We start from the raw sequence: 22487 nt of genomic DNA, 5'->3' as shown, positions 1-22487 counted from the left end.
AACTGCAAAGTATCTGGCTTCTTCAACGTGATCTCCTTTATTGAAGCAACCAACCGATGGCTGCCTCTGCTTGGGAAGGACACTCGATATCCTTTCCACTCCAGGGCAGTTGTTTTAGAGCAGACACAATTTGCTTCTAAATTTCCAAATGTGCATACCATTAGCTCCCATCATCTGGAAATATACTCATGTTGTCTTAGTCTATTATGGATTAAAAATGCCTTTATCTTATTTTTGTCTAGTTTAGTATTTTAAATGAATATCTCTCAGGCAATACAACAATATTCAACAAAGATGTCAAAAGCACTTATTTTTTCCAACATCTTTTACAAACAATTATTCATTTGGACATCAGTAAAGCGATCAGTGAGTAGAATGAATGGCAAACTACTGTGGTGGAAGGACTCTTTTATTGTTAGTTTGAGGGTCTACAGGGAAGTCCTGATAATAGATTATTATTATTATTAGGGTTGGAAGGGACCTCAAGAGATCATCTAGTCCAACCCCCAATCAGATGTGGCAGCTGATTTCTTCTATGGTAAATCAGGTACTGCTAATTGCTATGTAGTAGAAGACAGAGATACCATTTATACAGACTGTAAGTCCTTCTGAAAGTACACATGTCAAAGAAGATCCCTGGGTTCCAAAACCGGAGGTAGATGAAAACCCAAACCTTTCTTTTAGTTTAAAGGGGCAACATCAAGTGAATCTAAGTGACTTTTCCAACACTACATGGAGGAATTATTGTTAGAGCCAGAATCAGAAGAATTCAGAAGTTTTTGGATACCAGTCCTGGGTTCAGAACAACTGACTAAGAATACCATTTCCCCTGTTCATTATTAATCCTGATGTACTCATTTTAATTATGTTTTCAAAATGTAAAAGTAGTAATATTTTTTCTGTTAATTTTGCTCAAAAAGTTTAGATCAGATAACATTTGTTAATTTTACTACATGATGGCATTATAAACCCTCAACGAATCATCCATCAATCTGAGTGTCAGAAGATTTATCCTACATGCCACTAGTGTGGTCCAGGGATGGAAGGAAGGTTAGATCCTTCCTCTTCATGTGGAGCTCTTGATCACAAGCCAGGAGAATGGCTCTATTTCCCATCCCCCTCTTTTCCTGAGGAGCTGAGAAGAAGGAGGAACTACTGCCACTCCTGAGTCATAGCTAGCTCCGGCTGTCCTTGTCAGCACTGTTCTGCCACAGCATTCACTGTGTGTGATTTTTAATTCAACAAATGCAAGCTGGCAAGCGTGTCTGTGAAGGGTGAGCAATTCTATCACGGTTGTGTTAATTAATTAACACTAAAATACAGGTCACAGGACAGGTCACAAAAAGTTTTGAGTTATGTGCAAAGAAATGTAAAATGAACTGTGTTAAATATATATTAAATAATGTTAAAGAAGTAAATATATATATTTTATAAGAAAACGCAAAGGGAAACTTTTGTGCTTTCTGTATGTGTCTTATTGATACAGCTTTCAAAGGCTGTAAAAAAAAATCAGAAAGTCAGTTTTTGTCTTATCGACAGTGGATTCTTGGTCTAAGTAGAGGACAGGGTAAACAATGACTAATTTATCAGCCAGGCCTTAATCCCGCTAGCAAGACAGGCTAGGGAAACTGGATAATGACTGGACAGAACTAGCCAACCACTCCAAAGCTACAAGAAACAGATAAGTAACAATAAGACAGCTGTTGTAAAAAATAATGAATACATAAAAGCAATGGTTTAAAAAAAAATGAAATGACAGTACTAATTAGAGTTGTAGCAGAATAAAGTAAAAATGTATTAGGAAATATATTTAGAATGGAATGTTTATAAATGCGGCAATTTTAATAATTTGAAATTGTGTGCTGTTACGAGACAAAGTATAAAAAATGTGTGTTTAACAAAGGCAGGGGTGTGTGTGTGTGTGTGTGTGTGTGTGTGTGTGTGTGTGTGTGTGTGTGTGTGTGTAAAGCAACACAGGACATACACCAGATTGGACCAGCATGAATTTAATAAAGTCGAAAACAGCCTACCTGTGCCCAGGGACTGGGTAATTCATCACTACACTATCCTTTATTTATGTTTTATGCTTAATTAAGGTGGTAAAATCTTGTCCTAAAATGTTCTTATTAAACCTTTAAACTAGTTAAGCTCAGTAAACGGCGCGGACTGTGTTTTTTATCCAACATACAGTAAGGACGTTTGCTGGAAACTGCAGGATGAGTCTGTTTCTAGACTGAAGTAAACTCACCTCCAGGCCATTCCATCTCATCCTCTCCCCCCGAACCATATCCATGGCAAGATCCCCATCTTCCTTACTCCTTCTCTCCAAGTCCCCTTCCTCTTTCTGACCTAACTCCAGTGAATGTGAGTGAGACCAGATGCTTTACATTCTATGCAAAACAAAGCTTTAAATATCATTTACCCCTGGGTTTTTTGCCAAAATCCAAGTTTTCAAATCTTGGGACTGGCCAGCTCTAAGGGAGTACTGGTTAGGCAGTGCTGTGCAAGGGGGAAAACATTACATTTGAAAAAAATGTGTAAATTACCTACAGACTATTTTACATACACACAAAAATGGACAGCATTTAAAACACAACCAATAAAATTCAGGCCCGCCTTACCTCTCTATCAAGTCCAGCTGCCACTGTGATAATGTCACCAGTTTCATTGTTGATTGTAAACATGTTCGGTGAGGGGGTGCTTGGGGCCTGTGACAAGATTCTGTATCTCAGCATCCCATTCAGTGCATTAGGATCATCAGCATCAATAGCAGTAACAGTCATCACATAGGTTCCTAACAGCACGATACATAATTAGTGTTAAATAAACAGTTTACTTGAATTACACAAGGTCACTTACAAGCACAAAAATGGTCAAAACGTTTACTTCTCTTGATAAACATTACACATTCTTTCTCTTACCCAAAGGAAACTGAGTAGGCCTGAGTCCCAGGATTAATGAAGCAATTAAGATACATAACAGAAGATAACAGCACTGGTGTTTATAAAGTATCAAACTTGCTTATTACTGAAAAAGCTCCACAGGCAATCAAAACCTGCATTTCTGCCATAAACACATTTAATTAACAATGAAGCTTCTAAAGTTTAAATAGCAGGCTCAATCACTGGGCCAAATTAAACATTTGATAATCAAAACATGTTTAATTTTAAAATGTGCCGCATGTGTTAATTGTGTATGAAAATCAACGCAAAATCAAAACAAGGGCTTTTCTAGATACTATTTCTTTCCCTTTGCAATCCTGACTGTTTAAAATCATGTTGGTTCTTGGCACTTGAACTTGGCATAATATGTCTTGAGAGAAACTGAAGTAACATGTCAGTTGTCCTAAGAATTCCTTGTTGCACTGCTAAGAAAATGGCTTCTGACACAAAATTTGCATCTAGATGTAAATCTGAACTTATTCCAACTTTGAGGGTGGTTCAGAGACATAATTTTGGTTCTGGAGAAAGTCCTAAATTGCCCAGATTGGTTCCAAATCCAAACTTCCCTAGAATTACTGAGATTCCCATCCATGTCTATATATAGGCTCCAATCCTGCAATTAATGGCATGGACTGTACTGTTGCACTTGTGTACTGTCAACTGCATGATTGCATCTGTATACAGATATAGATGCTAATTTTAGACTCTCATTTTTGTCATCCGTGGCCTAAATAAATTGTATCATACAGAGCACATAATCTATTATGTAATACATACTATATTAGCTGTATTTATTTTATATATAAAACAGAGAATGGGCTTAAAATGTATATATAATTATATAGACTCTCCAGAGATATTACATGGCATTTCCTTTCTAACAAGGAAGCTATTGTAAAACTTTTGTTTTTAAAATGCCGACATTGTCTTTTCTAGACATTAGGTCACTGGTTTCTTGCTTCATTTGAAAAGGACACTCAAGTAGGTTGCTAGAGTACAACACATACAAATCTTCAGGATGTACAAATACCCCAAATTGCCACAGGATAAGCAGAGAAAAAATTGTTCCACAACCATATATGGTATCATTATTGTAAATCTGTTTGACTTCTTTTAGTTTTTATTTTTAATCCCTTAGTGTTTTTTTTATTCAAAAACTGACTAGTTAGGAGAGAGAGATATTTTACAGGAAGAGGCGTATTAAAAGGTCACTAATCAGTTGTCTAGCAACAAGCTAATCTTCAAAGTTACAAAACAACTGTTTGGCCTCCTTTATTTTTCCAATCTTGAATGGGTGCTGCCATAATATAAATATTTGGGTGCTGTCCAAATAAAGTAGTCCTTCCCCATTTTCCTTCTCTCTGCATTGTCCCTTACTCATTCCCTAACATCTGTAACAAAGTCTTTCGTTTAAATTAATTTTTAGCTTGCAAAAATGTAAATTAAAAATTAAGGGTAGTGGCTTCCTGAAATTTTTGTCAATTGCATCTTTCAAAAATGTTACGACTTCTAAATGTATTTTCCTCCAAAACCTAAAAGCCCATCTATTTTCACACAGAAAACCTGCTATGTTTTACCTGGCTTTGATCCTTCAGGCACTGTTCCATTCCAGACTTGGTGTAAGAACTCAGGCCTATTGTCATTCATGTCAATAACATTAATGACAATGTCAATAGGATTCTCCACCTGGTTTCCATTTACATCCACTGCATGTGCTCTCAGCTGCAAAAGCCATTGGGAATTGTGTGAGTTTGCAAAACATATGAACATACATGGACGTTAGCACAGACAGGAAATTTTACACTAACCATTTTAGCCTGATATATTTCAGTATCTTTTATTGCTCCCCCATCTTGATGACTTAAATTTTCAGTTTATTGAGGGAGCCTTTGTAGACGGAGTTCAATGAGCATAACACATGTGTAACTGACAGGGCCGGCTCCAGGCACCAGCTTATCAACTCCCGAGCGGGGCGGCACTTTCAAGTATTAGGCGGCAATTCGGTGGAGGGTCCCTCACTCCCACTCGGAGCGAAGGACCTCCTGCTGAAGAATTGCCGCAGATCGGGATCGCGGCTTTTTTTTTTTTTTGGGCTGCTTGGGGCGGCAAAACCCCTGGAGCCGACCCTGGTAACTGAGGGCAGAACTGAGCCCTTTACATTTAAGGAAGGATACCAATTTCTTTGTTTTTTTCTTTCTAATTTTGAAGGCCTTTTTTCCTTCTGGAAATTTCTTGGGTTGAGAAAGAAAAAATAAACCTGAATAGTTCACCCAGAGGGGACAGATTTCTGTGGGGCAGGTTTCAGACTCCCGTCAGCCTAATTTACGGACTCCAAATTACTTTTGGAATAATAATACTACCTAATGTTTTATAGGCTTTTGTACTTAACCCTGATTGCCAGTGGAAAGTCTCCAGGAACATCCAATCCTGCACTATCAATATGGAGGTCTTCTGTCCTTCATCAGAAAATTTTTGTTGGTAATCCATGTGGAATTAATATTGCTTTATTTTTGTAAATTTTGAAATGGTATTATGGAAACTGTATTGTAAGAATATTTCAAAGGAAAGATAAGACTCTAGACAATATTTTTAATTTAAAGCCCAAAAAAGACTAATTGTATATATCTATTTTATTTTGCTGGCAGGGTATAGTAAAAATTGTTCTTACTAAACAGCTGAAAATTGAAGGGTCTAACGTTTATGCCTACATTTTCCAAAGTGGTATTTGGTTGCCCTACCTTAAAGAAGCTGATGTAGACAGAGTTATGTTGTGGGAGAGCTTCTCCTGCCGACATAGCTACCACCTCTCGCAGAGGCAGGAGTTATTAAGCCAACGGCAGAACTCTCTCTTGTTGGCTTAGAGTGTCTCCACCATAAGCATTATAGCGGCATAGCTGCCTTGGTGCCACTGTAAATGCTGTAGTGTAGGTGTATCCTAAATTGGAGATCTCGGAGGTAAAAACGTGTCAGTGTAGCTCAGAAGTAGTTTTGACACAGAGTTATAGGAGGCGGGGGGGAAATGGTCTTAGAGGTTGTCATAAAATTCCTTAGTTGCTATTACTTAAACTGGAACTGAAAGGGAAAGAGCTAAACCAAATTGTATTCGTTAATCCAAATTCTTGGTAAAATCCCATGAATTCTAGAGCTGCTGTACCCTAACATGGTCAAACTCCATCTATGAATAGCAACTGCTAAATCCTCTGTACAGAAAGTAGGATTACACTTGCTCCTCAGATGGGCCACCAAATTGTGCATTAAAACTATTCTACTCTGGAAATTATCTCCAGAACCGGTCTCTCTTCCCTATTGTTTCAAGTGGGGGCCATTTCAGGTCAAACTTTGGTTTCCTGCTTTACAACCAATTTTTTTTCCCCTACTAGTGCTGTAGAAATATTTGGTCTACTTTGCAATTTCTCTAAAGCAAAGAACATAACTTTCATAAAGAGAGAGATTTAATTTACAATTATAATTCCATTAAAATGCTTAGATTTGCCCTGAAAATGGAATCTGGTAGTTTTTCTTCCCATCCATTTCTCTGATTTTAGCTGCTGTAATTCCAGTATAATTATGCCCAAGTTAGGGTGTTATATTAAAAATAAACTTCTGTCAAACAAACAATATGGTGGAATTTGTAATCAATGGTATAAATCAGAAAAATAAACTACAGCATTCACATTTTAGCCTTCTTTAATTATCTAAATACACTAACTCACATTTGTTAAGCTGTTTCAACATGCTAGGAGTTCCCTGTATTATGTATAATAAGAAGAATAAATATAAATTCCAATCCAGTATAAACTCTTTAAATCACATCTTGTAGAAAACTGTGCCAGATGCACAAATCAAATTTGAAGCAGATGTTAATCTTTGATTTGATAATCTGGTTATGGTAAATTAAAATCTTACATGAAATGAAGCTATCTGCTCCCGATCTAAAGGTTTCGTCACTGACAGTTGACCTGAGATGGGATTGATGATGAAGATTCCAGTTGGAGGTTGGTCAGCTCCTGGTCCAGTAACACTGTACCTCAGTGAAAGACTTTTATCACGATCAGACCTAATCTGAATGTCAAGAAGATGAGGTTTATGTTAGTTTAAAAAAACAAGAAATTGGAACTAAGAGTCAAGAACAGTAGATTGGCATTCATTTTAACATAATATTTAGGCTGAAATTATATTTACGTGAAAACAATGGCAGAGACATGAACACTAATACAATGTTTGGGCTTTTCAATAATATAATACATTGTCAGAAAATCAGTCACTGAATTTTTCAGAAATTTTTTTATGAAAAGTGACCCTTCTTAAAAATCTCTACTTTTTACACAGTGGGATGAATTATATTACTAAAACCAATTAAATCTAGGGCCACCCGAAGGGGCTTTAGGGGCTGCAAGGCAGGGCCACCCAGAGGATTCAGGGGGCGTGGGGTCTTCGGCGGCGGGGGTCCTTTCGGTCTGGGTCTTCAGGGCACTTTGGCGGTGGGTCCTTCCGCTGAACTGCTGCTGGAGACCAGGAGCGGAAGGAGCCCTCACCACCGAAGACCCGGAGTAGAAGGAGCCCTCGCTGCTGAATTGCCGCTGAAGACCCGGAGTGGAAGAAGCTCCGGGTCTTCGGCAGTGGGTCCTTCACTCGATCCGTGTGTGTTCAGCGGCACTGAAGGACCTGCCACCAAAGACCTGCTGAAAACTCATGGGGGCCCCTGAAAACTCTTGCAGGGGGCCCTGCGGGGCCCAGGGCAAATTGCCCCACTTTCCCTCCCCGTGTGGTCCTGCTGCAGGGCCCTGGGCTAACGGGGCCCAGGGGCCCTGGCCTGCAGCTCTAAAGCCCTTTTCGGAATGCGGCCCTGTGAGCACGGGCCGGAGGACTCAGGTGGAGCAGGGGCAACCGCGCAGCCAGTGGCTGGAGAGAAGCAGCACTTTCCCCTTCAAAGCTGGCCGGAGAGAAGCAGCGCTTTGAAGGGGAAAGTGCCGCTTCTTTCTGGCCACTGACTGCGCAGCTGCCCCTGCTCCTCCAGAGTCCTCCAGCCCATGCTCACAGGGCCACAAACCGAAGGGGGCTTTAGAGCTGCAGGCCAGGGCCCCGGGACCCCCTTAGCCCAGGGCCCTGCAGCCCCTAAAGCCCCTGCGTTCTGGGTGGCCCTGCCTGCCTGGGGGGGGGGGGAAACTTCCCTGCTCCCTCCCTCCCTCCCTCCCAGAAAGTCCTAAGCACTGCCAAACAACTGTTTGGGGGTGGGGGGAGAAGCACTGGAAGGAAGGGAGGGAGGGAGGGAGGAAGGGAGGGGGAGTAGGTGGAGAAGAGGAACTTGTGCAATGCTCCCTTGTAGGTTATAAGGGAGCATTGCACAACTTTAAACGAGTATGTTCCCTAATGGAGCAGCGATGTAACTTCAAAACAATGTTAAGCGGAGAACGTTAAGTGAGGAGTTACTGTACTTGATAGTATTGCAACCATTTAGGTGCTTGTGATCGCATGGTTATTGCAGGGGGAATACTGAACTTTGTTAGCAAAGAGCTAAGTTCAAAGTAGAAATTGATTTTACAGTATGTTCACTGGTAGCCTTTGCTACACCTTTAAAAAAGTCACTTGCAAGTGCATAGACAGGGTAGAGCCATGTTCACACATCTGTTACCCTGTACACACAAACACACACACCTTTTGGTAAATTGACTGTGCGGGCAACACTAATGGAACACCTCCGCCCTAAACCCCCTGCATCTTGTGCAGGAATGCCTGGTAATAGACACCTACTTGCTGTGCATTCCTGCACAACAGGTAGTGTAACCTCAATCAGCCCCATCCCTTCCCCTTGTTCCCTTCCTCTGACATGCCTAACTCTCCCCTCCCCCACCCCTAACAAAAACATACACAAACACACAAATGGGGTGTTCCAATGCAGGATGCAGCAGAGTTGGCTGAGTTACAACTGCCACCTTTTGCACAGCAGAGGTTCCCCCTACTTCAGGGCAATTGCTGTCTGATTTAAATTCATTGTAATTCAATGTAAGAACAAAGAGAGCTTGGCAGACCACAGAATTTGGCCCAATATCTTATGTATAGATGTAACAGCAGAATTTGGTCCTTTAATCTTTGATAAGCAGAAAGACTATCAAAGACATCGGAAGTTCACTTCCAAGGAATTCTGAAATCACACCTCTGCCTTCTTGATTGTTAATTACCTTACCCTAACTAATTCCTGAGGAAAAGGCCCTCTGGAGTTTTCTGGTAAGTTGATTGGAGGGATGACCCAGTCTCTCTTCTGTCTCTGCAGATGACTGCTGGGCTTAAAGTGTTGCCGTGGAAATACTATTTCTTCAATTTTCTTTTGGTCCTTAAAACAGACATTAGAATGAGAATTGGTAAAAATGTGTATATTGAAGAATGCTTTTCATACCATTACATGACTGCCTGGGATGCACTCTTCATTACATGTTTATGAAGCTATTTATTGGGTTCACAGTACAATATGGAAATAAGCAATATTATTACATTTTTCCTATGAAACAGTAGCAATTCCTTCATTTTTCAGCATGCCACTTGGAGGTCAAATGGAATTATAAGCAATTTATTACCCGGTACTGCTGTGTAAACTACTTTGCACTTTCTATATTCCAGCTGGATAGTAGTTAATATTGTGCAGAATTTTAATAGGATGCCTTTATATGTATATAATCTCATTAATTGGAACTACAGTACAGGTAATGTGAAGCTGTATATTAAATTTAGATCTGGGTGTGTTAAAATATAATTTGAGTTCCAAGGGAAGTTTAATACATACTGGTAAGGAATGTCTGAAATATTTATGACCTTATTAAATCCCATAGAATTAATGCTGTAATTATTTTAAACCTATGTCACCCATGATGGATGTTGTAGATGACCCACTTTGCACAGTGGGCATTAATCTCTGCTGGGTGTCAACATTGCCTTTATATTCCTCTCTACATCTGCAGTTATTTCAGCATTTAGCTCTTGATGCACATGTGCATGCAGACATGTTACTCTGGGTAGGGAAAAAAACCCAATATACATTCTTCAGTTACTTTGGGGAAAAAGGTTATTTTTAATCAAGTAAATATGTTGTAGGCTAAAAACTGCAGGTGCAAACTGAGGGCCAGTTTCTGCTACCCTCACTCCCTTTGAGTATGCCTTACAAATGAGTAGCCCCAATCTAGTAAGGCTACACTGCAAAGAAAAAAACATGATGCTGAGTCTCAGAGCCAGAGCCAGAGCCAACTGGCTTGTGGTTGTGCGGCTTGGGCTGTGGGGCTAAAAATAGCAGTGTAGATGTTCGGGCTGGGGTTGGAGCCCTGGGTCTGAAATCCAGCAAGGGTGGAGGGTCCCAGAGCCCAGCTTCTAACCCAAGCCTCAGTGTCTACAGTGCAATTTTTGGCCTGTTGCCCAAGCCCAAGTCAACTGACCTGGACTCAGATTTGGTGCAGCAGATTTCTCTTTGCAGTGTAGACAAACCCTCACGTGTAAGGCACTACCCGAGTGTGACTGAGGGCACCAGAACTGGGCCCAAAGGGTTTGTCTTCGCTGCAAAAATGTGACCTGGGTTAAAATAGCAGTGATGACACAGCAACTTGGCTTGTAACACTGGTTAACAGCTGGAATTCAACCTCAGGCTTTCCTAGAGGCTTTAATTTGAGTTGCTAACTCAAGTTAAAAGTTGAGTTGTCACTGCTATTTTAACCTGAGTTTCTTAATTCATGTTAGCAAATCCAAGTTAAGAACACTACTTTCTTCGCAGAAAAGACATGTCCTCTGAAAGGAACAGTTTCTTGTGTGCGTATTTAATGTGAACCACCACATGCTTTATTAAGACTTGGCCTTAAATATCTCAAAAACCCAGAACAATTGCTTATTCTTAGAAAAATATCTAGCACAACTAAATGCAATCTATTTTGAAACAGATACTTAAGTCTTTGATCTGTAACTGTAAGTTTAGTGTGGCTATATCAACCTATGAAGAATATTTATTTTTGTAAAAGATGCTTTGTAAAAGGAAGTAAAAAAAGCAGGCAGTTGTATAAGGGGTGGGTGTAGTATAAGTATCACATTTACTATACAGAATAAATTAGGTTAACTGTATATTGGTAGGTTCGATTTTGTGTTACTTTGGCTTGGCTTATATTGGTTTCCACCAGAGGGAGACTATCTTCCCTAAAATAATTTCCAGTCCCCAATTTGATTATTAAGGGACAATACGAAAACTCTGTGTCAGGAATGCTTTCCCGCTACTGCTGTAAATCTACAGTTCCAGTCTAATCTTGACTGATGGATTCTAGCAGAGATTTGTTTATTTTGTGGTTAAATTTAACTGCTTGAATAAATACTGTAATGCTCTCCAGCAATTTAAAATAAAGAAATGACCACTTCCAATTTAAATTCAAGTACAAATCTCAAACTGTACAAACAATATGTTCAAATACAAATGATTTCTGGATCTTTAAACAGATATGGGTTTCCATGACTTTAGCAGGGCTACAAAATAATAGATTATGGAACATTATTTTTAAAGACTACAGCTTTATAATTATTTATGCACTAGTTACCCACTAGCAGGAGGTCAGATGTTGAGGTGTGTGACAGATGTAGTCTAAAACCTATTTTCAAACACATTTCCAAAGGCAAATGTTTTACCTTCTCTGAATGCTCTGCAAATGTTGGCTTGATGCTCAGCTTCACCACCACTTGCCACTGTTGCTGGGTTTCCTTGTCTTGAGCATATATGATGAATTCTGTGGGATCTGTAGAAAGCTGAAAGCTTCTTGCTGCATATACCACACCATCTTCACCTACTGTAAAATCTGCTGGCTCGCTGCTTTCAAACTGTACTTTTCTCTTTTCATCACAGCTTCTAAACCCCACTGTAAAACACAAAAACCATCGAGAATATAAGAACTGAAAGAGACAGAGCCTGCTTAAACTCAGTCATCAGCTGGTGTTAGGTCAAGAACAAAAACCTGCATCTTAAAAGCCTATTCTCCGCAGTCACAATAAACTCGCTGTCATTTCATCATGTGACGTGCATACATTATTTAGGAATTAAAAATCATATTTTATGGATCAGCCCATCTAATAGTGACATCCTTCAGAGAGGGAAGATCAAGTTCTATTTCCCAATCAGATTGCCTGTCTTCTACTAGAGAGGCTTTGAGCTCCACAACAACCATCCGCTCTCTCTCGCAAAGGGGCAGAACTGATTGGTTCCAAATACAGCTCCAGCCTCTTTGACCTTGACTGGAATTACTATCACTAATAAGTATATATGACAGCTGAACCCAAGGAGTGTCAAAGGCAATAGGGGATTAAAATGAAGAAAATGTCAGGCACACAGAGGAGCTCCTGTCAAAGGGAGTTTTTTATATTCATAACTTTTTTTAAAAAAGGATAGTTTTTTCATATCCAGGTTTAGATTGCACCATGACCTCATTAGACTTTCTGCAGAGAATGACAAAACAAGTGCACAAAAGAACATGCATTTTGAAAATTAAAACTTTATGAACACCTAAAACTAGTGAAAAGGATTGAGTGGAGAGAAAATAGTCAAACTGCTATCATGGACTGGGGAAAAAAAATGCCCCGGATATTTTTAATATGTGGCAATCATCATCACAAACTTGGTTTAGATTCAGCACCTCCAGTGCTAACGGCAGTGAAGTAGCAGCCTAGAGGGCAGTACACAACACTGGGAGTTAGACCTACTTTCTATTCCTGTCTCTGCCACTGACTGTGGACAGATCACATAACAGCTCCGGTCCTCAGTTTCCCCATTTGTAAAAGGGGAATTATAATATACCCTTACCTCACAGGAATGCTACAAGTCTTAAAGGGATACAATTCACTTGAAATCCAGTCAATTTCAAAAAGTAGATTAAAAGCAGTTGCAGGTACTAGTCCTGCCTATAAACTCCCTTTAATAATCACATTTTCCTACTTAAAAATATTTTCTTATTTACAAATGTTTTCCTCTCCTCTTTTGCTACGTGAAAGATCCACAGTGAAACAGAATATATACACAATACTGTAAAATGCACGAAGTACAACAGATTTTTTTCTCTCTGATCCCCTTCATTTCTAGTTATTGTCAGTGTTACTTGTAACAATAGCAAGTAAAAAATATCAGATGGAAATATGGCTTTAAAATTGATGACCTTCCTTTAATGTTTTCAGAGCATTTTGAGACCATTAGACTGTATGAACAACAGAATAGTGAAGCATTATTATTAAAGGCTGGGCTGAAATACAGATAGTGAAGATGAATCCTATCCTTGTGCCTTGTTCCAGTTATTGGACCTTTACACTGAAATGAATGATGCCCAAGCAATAAGTCTCCAAAAATCTAAAGATTCCCCTCAAGAGAAGCCCTGCTAAACGCTGCACATCATATGCTTTTTTTCCCCTTCTTTTTTAAAATACTGTCATTATAAGGAAGGTAGTGAGAAGAGAGAGATTATAATTTTTGGTACTTGAACTCTGAGAACTGGGACCGACGTTCAAATGACAGATAAATTTAGTTTCCTCGCTAATCCTTTTGTGTTATGCTGGGTCTCCCACATGCCTCCCTTTTACCTTCTGACACACACACGCACACAAAGATGATAACAGCTGGAAAATTATATATATATAACTTTATTTATTTTTTCAAAAATACAGCAAATTCAATAGAAATTTTAAAATGTCAGATTTGAAGGAAGATTAAACAAACATGTTCACCCTTTCCGGAAGTAAAACCTGCTTGAGTTGTTCAGGGTGGTGGTGGGGGAGAATCTCCTTGAGGAATATTTCATGAAGTTCCCACCATATCATTCCATCGGGGCAAGGTTCATTTCCTCCAGGGAAAAAGGGACACGAATGGCCATCAAACCTGGCAGATCTCATTGAATCTGGGGAAGGACAAGGCTATCCATGCAGAAGCTCTGAATCTCTGCACTATTTCTGGCCCCTTTTATCCCTGCCTGGCTCCTTGATAATACTGCCGCAGAGATCTCATGCTGTTTGTGGGGATGCTCCACCAAAACTTTCATCCAAATTGGGACTCCACTATTTTTTTCTAGGTAAGTTCCCTGGGGCTGTACCTCCCAAGTCCCGCCTATTTCATAAGGTACAGCCAACCCCTCCACAGATTTACAAAGAGGGCTCTGAGGGAGGAAGGGACAGTGACATGAGGCAACACAACCCCAATTCCACATGGGAGGAAGGAAAGCCACATTTAGAGGATCCTCTTCCTAGATGTGAGCCAAGCCAGTAACTTCTTATTCCATTATCCATACTACTTCATTATATGACCCAATTTACCAAGGCAAGTTCATATTCTGAATTGCAACAGCTAGCCAAAGAAATACATGCATTCTAAATCAAGTAAAATAATTGGTTACAGTAACTCTAGCATTATAAAGAAATCGCTGTAGTCCTAATTAGACATACTTCTGTGTTCTGACCTTCTAACCAGAATACAACCTCACACTAGACTCTATTAATTATAGAAATGTAAGAATAAAAGTACCCAGAATGGGTCTTCTTAATTATCCTGAAATCTACTATTGCAATATCCTCAAAACAGCATTCAAATAAACTAAGGTAACAATATTCCACATTCTGCTTTAGACAATGCCATGAAGAGCAATCGTGAATCCTATTTACAAATAATCAGATCAGCTGTAGGGCTCTGTGGAGAAGAGAGGATCTTCTCAATGACATTTTAAATAATTTCAGAGAAGAAAGTGAGCAATCAGAAGGGAATGGGACAGAAGCTAGAGAACCCAAGTGCACGTCTTTATGCCGGCTCTGCTCCAATGGAGATGCAGAACTCCCAGTGGAGAGGGAGCCCTGCAAGACACTTTGTTAAAAACAGTTACGTTTGAAAAGGTCAGCAAGGAGTCAGAACCATGAACATGACCAATGGGTCTTTGTCAGCCTTCCCCCACCAGCTGGGGGCTCCTACTTAACAGGGGATTTCCCTTGCAGGGGAAAGGAATAATGATATTAGTCTGTGGATCTTGGGGACATGATCTAACAGCTGACAAGTGTGTGTGTGTGTGTGTGTGGTGGTGGTGGGGGATTAAATGTAAATTGTAACCTGATTTCTTTTTTTCCTTTTTCTTTTTAAAGGTAAGACTTAAAATGAACACTGCAATGAGCATGGTTCAAAAGAACTATTAAGATATAATGATATGAAAAAATATAATTTAAAAAATATTATTCAGGAATTTAATGCATCCAATTTTATATACTAAAATCCATGAGAAAGTGAAAGATTCCACCCCCCGACACACACACTCTCTCTCATATACATACTAATAACTCAAAAAAAAAATTAAGCTGCAATCCACTTCATTGATATTCTTCCTCCAGGCAACTATACGTTATAAGATTCAATGAAAACCGCTGTCATTTGACAGCAACCTGCCTAAAATGTATAAAATTGTCAGTGCCCTGGCAGAATTATCCTCCTTCTGCAAAGAGCACATTAACAAATTAGAGAAGTATAACTGTTCATAATTAAATCACCTTGACAGAGTACAGGTTGAGTAGTAGCTACCTTTTCCCCAACTGCATGGCTATTAGTCTTGTAAATTTGATTCAGTTTAGTTTGCTTCATTTTTCAGAGCTCAACTGGTATCAACAAAGATGGAATCCTAATTATTTATTTCAATGCTAAAGTAGTAAGATTTTGTAGAAGTAGTAAGGAAACATTTTTCATTGAGAATAGACATTACTGGTACTAATCATGTTCCAAACACCTTGAAAGGGATGCATCTTTCCAAAACAATGTTACTTTCAAAAAATAATTATAATGGATATTTTTCACTTTAAAAGGATTTATCAGCTATATTTTTACAGCACATTGTTGTTTCAGTGCCAAGAAAAATAACAGATATTTACACAGTCTTTTATTGTCCTTTATTAGTGGTATCCACATAAATAATCTAATACAAATCTCTGCAAGTTAAAGGAAGCAGATTAAATATGAAAGGCTGAAATTTAGATTTCAAAAAGTCTTAGACCACAATCCTACCAACACTTACGCACATACTTAACTGTGACTATTCCCATTGAAGTGAATGGGACTACTCATGGGTTTAAAGTTATTCCGGTGTGTAAGTATTTGCAGGATATGGGCTTTAATCCAGAAGCAAATTTTATATTTATGTTGTTATTTGTATTGTTATTATTTTGCTGTTAAAGATGGAGTATTTTAGAAGGTAATCCATTTGACAGTTTTGAATTTAGAGAGTAAATCAAATTTAAAGATTTAAGATTGCTTTTTATTATATGCCAACCAAAACAAATATATATTTGTTGCCTAAAAGGGAAAAAAATTAATGTCTTCAACCACAAAAAGATAAATTAAATTCCTGCAGCCCTGTGGTATTAAATAAAGCCCTCAAATTTTCTTGTATGCAATTAACAAAAACATATGTCTTAATGTGTAGCGTACAAAACCTGAAGTACTACTAAACATGCAATTTCATTTAGAGTACACTAGAGAACTAAACCATTCACACACTTGTGTCTAATGAAATGAATGATTCATAATATCTGTAAAATACATCTCTGCTCTCATGTACCTTACTAGTAACCTTCAATTAACTAGCATAATTTCTCATACAATTAAAATATACTTTCAGCTGCTCCATTAACATGTTGGTTTGCAATTTGACAGCCCGCTTTTGCGATCTTTTCTCAGGCAAAACTCCCACTGAAATCAATGGGAGTTTTAACTAAGGACTGAGAAAAAGAGTATAAGGAATGGGCTATGTTAGTATAATCAATAAAAATACTTTCATACAAAACATTCATATATAACTTCATTTATTTGTGCTAATCCCAAGACAGTGAGGGAGTACTTTGCAATTTGGATTTTTCAGCTTTAAAATGCGAGAGTCTAGGCTTTCGGGTTAAAGGCAGAAATATGATTCAACATTGGTTTTATTTTACAGAAAAAACATTACTTATCTTAGCCTAATGTTGTCCTCAGAGCTAATGTCCACTCAGTGGATATTTTGGACATTATAATTTCCAAGAGCTATTAAACACATACTTCCTAAAAATAACAAACAAAATATGTCATCAAATGGGAAACCCAGATATATATATATCCCTGCAGGATAACTTCTCAGTGAATCAAACAAATAGCAACAAAAGTAACCATGATACAATTACACATCAATTACCCAATTTGCACATTTCTAGTCATGCTTCTTTACTTCTAACAGTGCAAGAAAGCATTTAGGGATGCTCTGCCTTGATTTCTGACAGTCTAAAGATTTTTTAACATCTGAACACTGTACTGTTTCCACAATGGAAGGGCTATTTTTTAAGCCTCCCTAGTTTCAGGGATAGGGAAACTGGAAAAAATATATTAAAAAAATATATACACTGCTTTATAACACTGTACTTTGTTCAGACTGGTTACCCCTTTCTTTGTAAGGGGATCTGTTACCCAATTTCAACATCTGAATGGAACCACTCATATTTCAACTCGTGGTACAGATTGACACAAGAATCGTCCATGAGACATCCTTCAATACAAACATAGGTAATCTTCAAGTAATATATAAAGTTAGATTTTTTTATACTAACAGAAGTGTAACATTATTGTAGCTATGAAGAAGTATATTCTAGCCTGCCTGATGCATCATTTGATTTCAGAATCTTTATTACTGATAATGTACATAGAAGAAAAAACAAGTTTGGTTTCTAGACAACAGGATGAGCTGCAGTAATTGCAGTTGAAAATATCTTGTCTTCACTTTCAAGACAAGCAAATTTGATAGGGAAATCATTAATTGAAGAATAAATATCAAATATTAGGTCATTTTTACATAGTCACTTTTCTGATTATAACCATGCTTAAATGTTAGACTTAAACTTTTCATTGTCTCTTTCACAGATGCTTCAATATCAGTATTCTTTTTAACATGTTCTTTAATTCTTTTCTGTAGCACCTTACAGTTCTGTCCTTACACACATGCACCACATTTTATAATTATTCCATGCACTACCGAAAATTTTTTTTTTTAAATCTAGTTACTTTGAGGGTGCTTCTGTTATTTGGGTGCCTAACTTGAGACACCTTAAAGTGGACTGTCATAGAGAAGTTCCTTAGTGCTTTCAGAAAAGCGAGCATACTAATCCACTAGTCACTTAAAAATCTTGGTCTACAATCATAGGGTATCTCTACAGAGCAAAGCAAAACCTGCGGCTGGCCCATGCCAGCCGACTTGGGCTCATGAGGCTTGGGCTGTGGGGCTGTTCCATTGCTGTGTAGACTTCCAGGCTCAGGCTGGAGCCTGAGATCTGGGACCCTGCCACCGCATATGTCCTACTTCAAGCCCAGAAGTCTATACAGCAATGAAACAGCCCCACAGCCTGAGCTCCGCGATCCCAAGCTGGTTAGCACAGGGCAGCCGTGGGTGTCTAGTCGCTGTGTAGACATACTCTATGTGCTACATTCTGACATCTTTACTCATGTTGAGTAGTATCTAACTTCAATTAGTCATATGCAGTACATATGATACAATGGGAGTTGAGATGCTTATTAAGGGCCATATATAGCTCTTTGATTGCAAATCCTCTCCTCTCATATCATGCGCTGCAAATTTGTGCAAACTCAGGGCAAGATTGTGAAACCGTTACTCACGATGATGTGAAGTTAATCACATAAGCAATACAACTGAAATCAGTGGGACTACTATTCATCTGAGTAATTGCAATGTTAAAAGTTCCACAATCTGCCTCTTAGGAGCTCAGCTTTCCACATCTTCATGTTGTGAGGCTCCCTCACTCAGTTCACTAATCCTTTAGTAACAAACAAAACAAAACAAAAAGTCTAACTAAAGGGAAAAATATATTTGCAGAGTTGAGACCTAAGTCACAGGGTTTGTTTATCTCATCAGCTGAAAACAGTACTAATATAATAGTTTACAAACAAGTTGTGGTATGTATCAGTTTTAACCTGCTGCTAGAATACAAGTGTTACTCTATGAAATTTATGCACTTTTACACTGTGGGATGAGTTATAAGGGCAATATCCTGGCAAAATTACTTTGTACCAGTTTCTGCTATTTTTTTTGCCATTCAGTACAAGAGCTAATTTCTTTCCAAGTAGCAACAACACTGTATGCAACATCATCATCAAACACATTGAGTATACTAAACACCGTTGTGCCAGTCAGAGTGCTCACGGTTGATGGCTTCCAACCAGGCGTTGTGGTATATGTGTTGTCCTAAAATATTGCATGTTCAAGGCAATCTGGGTGTTTATGCCAGAGACAGAGAGACCCACACAGACAGAAGATTCACATTTATTTTTCTTATTCTCTGTGCAGTTTTATAGTTTTTAATTTTAAAAAGTACCCTTTCAGCTGTACTGAATATTTTTGTTGCAAAACATAAATGAGAAATATTGAAAACATAAATGAGAAATATTAAACCTTACAGTCACTTTTTAAAAGCAAATGTTCATATTCAACACTACTTGGTTTCCTCTTAAGCTAGCTAAATCAATATAAGGGTCCTATATTTTTAAAGTTACCTGTGAACGAAAATACTATCACAAGACTGTTCAATCCTTCAATTCGTAGTGAAAGACTTGCACAGTTCTTTAATAAAACATGTCACCTACTTTCCATTTCCCATAATCCTCTTTGCTTGCTGAACAAAGTCATAATAGGCATGCCAGAATGAAAATAGGGATAAAGTTCTTTCTGTTTGATAGAAGTGCCTATGCAGCTTTTCAAAACAGGAATACTGGCCGTCAGCAAAACACAGATTTGGTATCTCAAACAGAGCCCAAATTACATCTGATTCACTGATCCTTTTCAGTTCTTTTTCCTACTGCTCACTAATACAAAGTCTTTCTGAGCTCCGACATCCCTTTTGTCTTTATTTCAGAAAAAATAAAATATAAGAGGAGAGAGTAAACATCTTGGGGTGAAGAGGGAAAATGTTTATATTTAGACAACTACTTTAGTTTTAAATTATCTATATCTATATATATATATATAAATAAAGAAATTGCAGTCCTCCTTCACTTCACATTATTTAACACATTGTTGGTAAATATAAGGCTATGCATCACTGCAGAGCTCCGCTGGAATTTTTTGGAAGAAAACTCAGTAATAAGTACCATTTCTGTACTCTGAGTGTGCAATACACCTGCAATACTTTCTCAAGTATACAATATTGGATAGTAATAAAAATCAGGATTAAACACTAATCTCATGTGCCCACAATGCATCAACTCACTACAACTGCTAAAATCCAATTTGGTAATTAACGAATATCTGTTGAACAGTCAGACCAGGAGACTGAAGGGAAAGTGTAGCCTTTCACACAGCCAGCACAAAATAGACCACCTTCACAGTTTAGGCTCTAAGTAGGGACATTTCTTTGTCTTCAATATATTTTAAAATAATGGCTTATTTTCTAAGGCAATTTTTTTGTGGTTTAATAAACTGAGATGCTACTACTTTGTCAGCACATTATACAATTTAGTAGGCTGTTTAACTACAATAAAAATAATTAAATATTAAATTGTAAAAGGAAAACAACCAATGTTTTCTGTTTGTTTTGCATTTTCTAGAGATGACTAAAGAGACAGCTCTTCCCCAACCCTTAAATGCAAAAGCCCAGGGTGCAGAAGAGAGTAAGTGTCTGTGTCCCCTTTGCTATTTTCTCCCAGTCCCAGTTCCTGCACTGTATTTTCCACCATCTCTACATATTCAGGCTCCAAGTTCTATCTTATTTTTTGCTCTTCCCTGTATCCTACTTTCTCATTCTGCCTGAGTTTTCTGTTTTCATATTTTTTATGATTTTGTCTATCACTTAGCCTCTCTTTGCCCCACCTTTCAATCTACAAAATCTCCACTATCCACTCTGAATTAGGAGGTGCTGTGGCTGTCCTGCCAGTAGGCTTGCAACCTGCAATCATGCCCAGTCAGAGTGAGTCCATCACTTCATGTGATCTGACTCTAAGTATAGGGTAAGGATGGCTTGAGAAGTGAGGCTTTGTAGGGTTAGCAGTATGAGAACAGGCCTGGTGTGTTGATCCTTGGTTGCTACACATGATTTCAGCCAATCTACTGTTCACGTGTGGATGAGACAATGGTGTTCAGTGGACAAATTTAGGTTTGTTAGGAACGGTGGAACATTTTGGGAAAGGGGGATCCAACACAGGCATATAAAATTAAAAAGGTCAGAGAGGAGTTTTTAAACTAAGGGCTGGGGTAAAAGCCACCAGGTACAGAGGAACACATGGTTTGGACAGACACATCCCTTAGGGGAGGATTTATTAAAGGGGATACTCTGTATCCTATTAAAGAGGAAAGGAGAGCAATTGATAAAGCATAGATAAGAGCTGAAGAGAAACAAATGAAAAAGAGTCCCATTCAATTACATCATATGAAAGCAGACAACTAAATATTGACAAAGTTGATAAGTGATTGTATACAAATACAAGCAGTTTAAATACTAAGATGGGTGAACCTGAGTGCCTGGTATTAAATGAGGATATTGATATAATAGGCAGTGGAATGATGTTAATCAGTTGGACATGGTAATACCAGGGTACAAAATATATAAGAATGACAGAATAGATCAAACTAGTGGGGGAGTGGAACTACATGCAAGAGAAAGCATGCAGCCAAATATAGTAAAAATCTTAAATGACTCAAACTATAAGAATATAGCAGTAGGAATATACTACTGACCACCTGATCAGGATGATAATGGTGATTGTGAAATACTCAGGGAGATTAGAGAGGCTACAAAAACAGAAAACCAAGTCATAATGGGAGATTTCAACTTATCACAATATTGACTGGGAACATGTCACCAAAGGATGGGATGCAGCGATAAAATTTCTAGATACTGCTTTAGTTAGTCTTGGATCCCACAAGGGGAGAGGCAATTCTTCATTTAGTACTTAGATATGGTCTAAGAGGTGAATATAGCTGAACTGCTCAGTAACAGCAACCATAATGTAATTAAATTTAACATCCTTGTAGGGGGAAAATACTAAAGAAACCCACCACCGAAGCATTTAACTTGAAATAGGGGAACTACAAAAAAAATGATGAAGCTTGTTAAATGGAAATTAAAAGAAACAGTCACAAGAATGAAATGCCTGCAAACTGCATGGAAACTTTTTAAAAACATCATAATAGAGGCTCTAACTATACGTATTACTCTCCCCCTCCCAATAATAAATACTCAGGGGACCAAAAAAATGTCACCGTGGCTAAACAATAGAATCAATTTGGAGCTTAGAGACAAAAAATATATCCTTTAAAAATTGGAAATCAAATCCTACAAAGCAAAATAGAAAGGAGCATAAACTCTGGCCAATCAAATGTAAAAGTATAATTAGACAGGCCAGTGACAAATCTGAGGAACTGTCCCTGATTGAAGTGTCAATAGAGAAGGTTTTGGAACAAAATAATAAATGAAACAGTAATAAGTCACCAGGATGGTATGCACTCATGGAGTTCTGAAGGAACTCAAATATGAAATTGCAGAACTACTAAATGTGGT

At 38.2% G+C, this 22487-nt stretch overlaps 1 protein-coding gene across 1 annotated transcript in view; it reads right to left on the bottom strand.

Annotated features, from left to right (window-relative positions):
- Positions 1-22487, bottom strand: part of CDH2 (cadherin 2) — a 185998-nt gene that overhangs the window by 41057 nt on the left and 122454 nt on the right. Inside the window, exons 3-7 of the mRNA XM_045006439.1 lie at positions 11589-11815; positions 9127-9273; positions 6849-7004; positions 4520-4664; positions 2622-2794 (exon numbers count right to left, since the gene is read on the bottom strand). Coding sequence (XP_044862374.1) covers positions 2622-2794; positions 4520-4664; positions 6849-7004; positions 9127-9273; positions 11589-11815 — 848 coding nt within the window. The remainder of the gene's footprint in view (positions 1-2621; positions 2795-4519; positions 4665-6848; positions 7005-9126; positions 9274-11588; positions 11816-22487) is intronic.

The sequence above is a fragment of the Mauremys mutica genome, chromosome 2, assembly GCF_020497125.1.
Source record: "Mauremys mutica isolate MM-2020 ecotype Southern chromosome 2, ASM2049712v1, whole genome shotgun sequence".
Classification (NCBI taxonomy): domain Eukaryota; kingdom Metazoa; phylum Chordata; order Testudines; family Geoemydidae; genus Mauremys; species Mauremys mutica.
The sequence above is the reverse complement of the archived record's forward strand: the minus strand, read 5'-3'. Positions and strand labels throughout refer to the sequence as shown.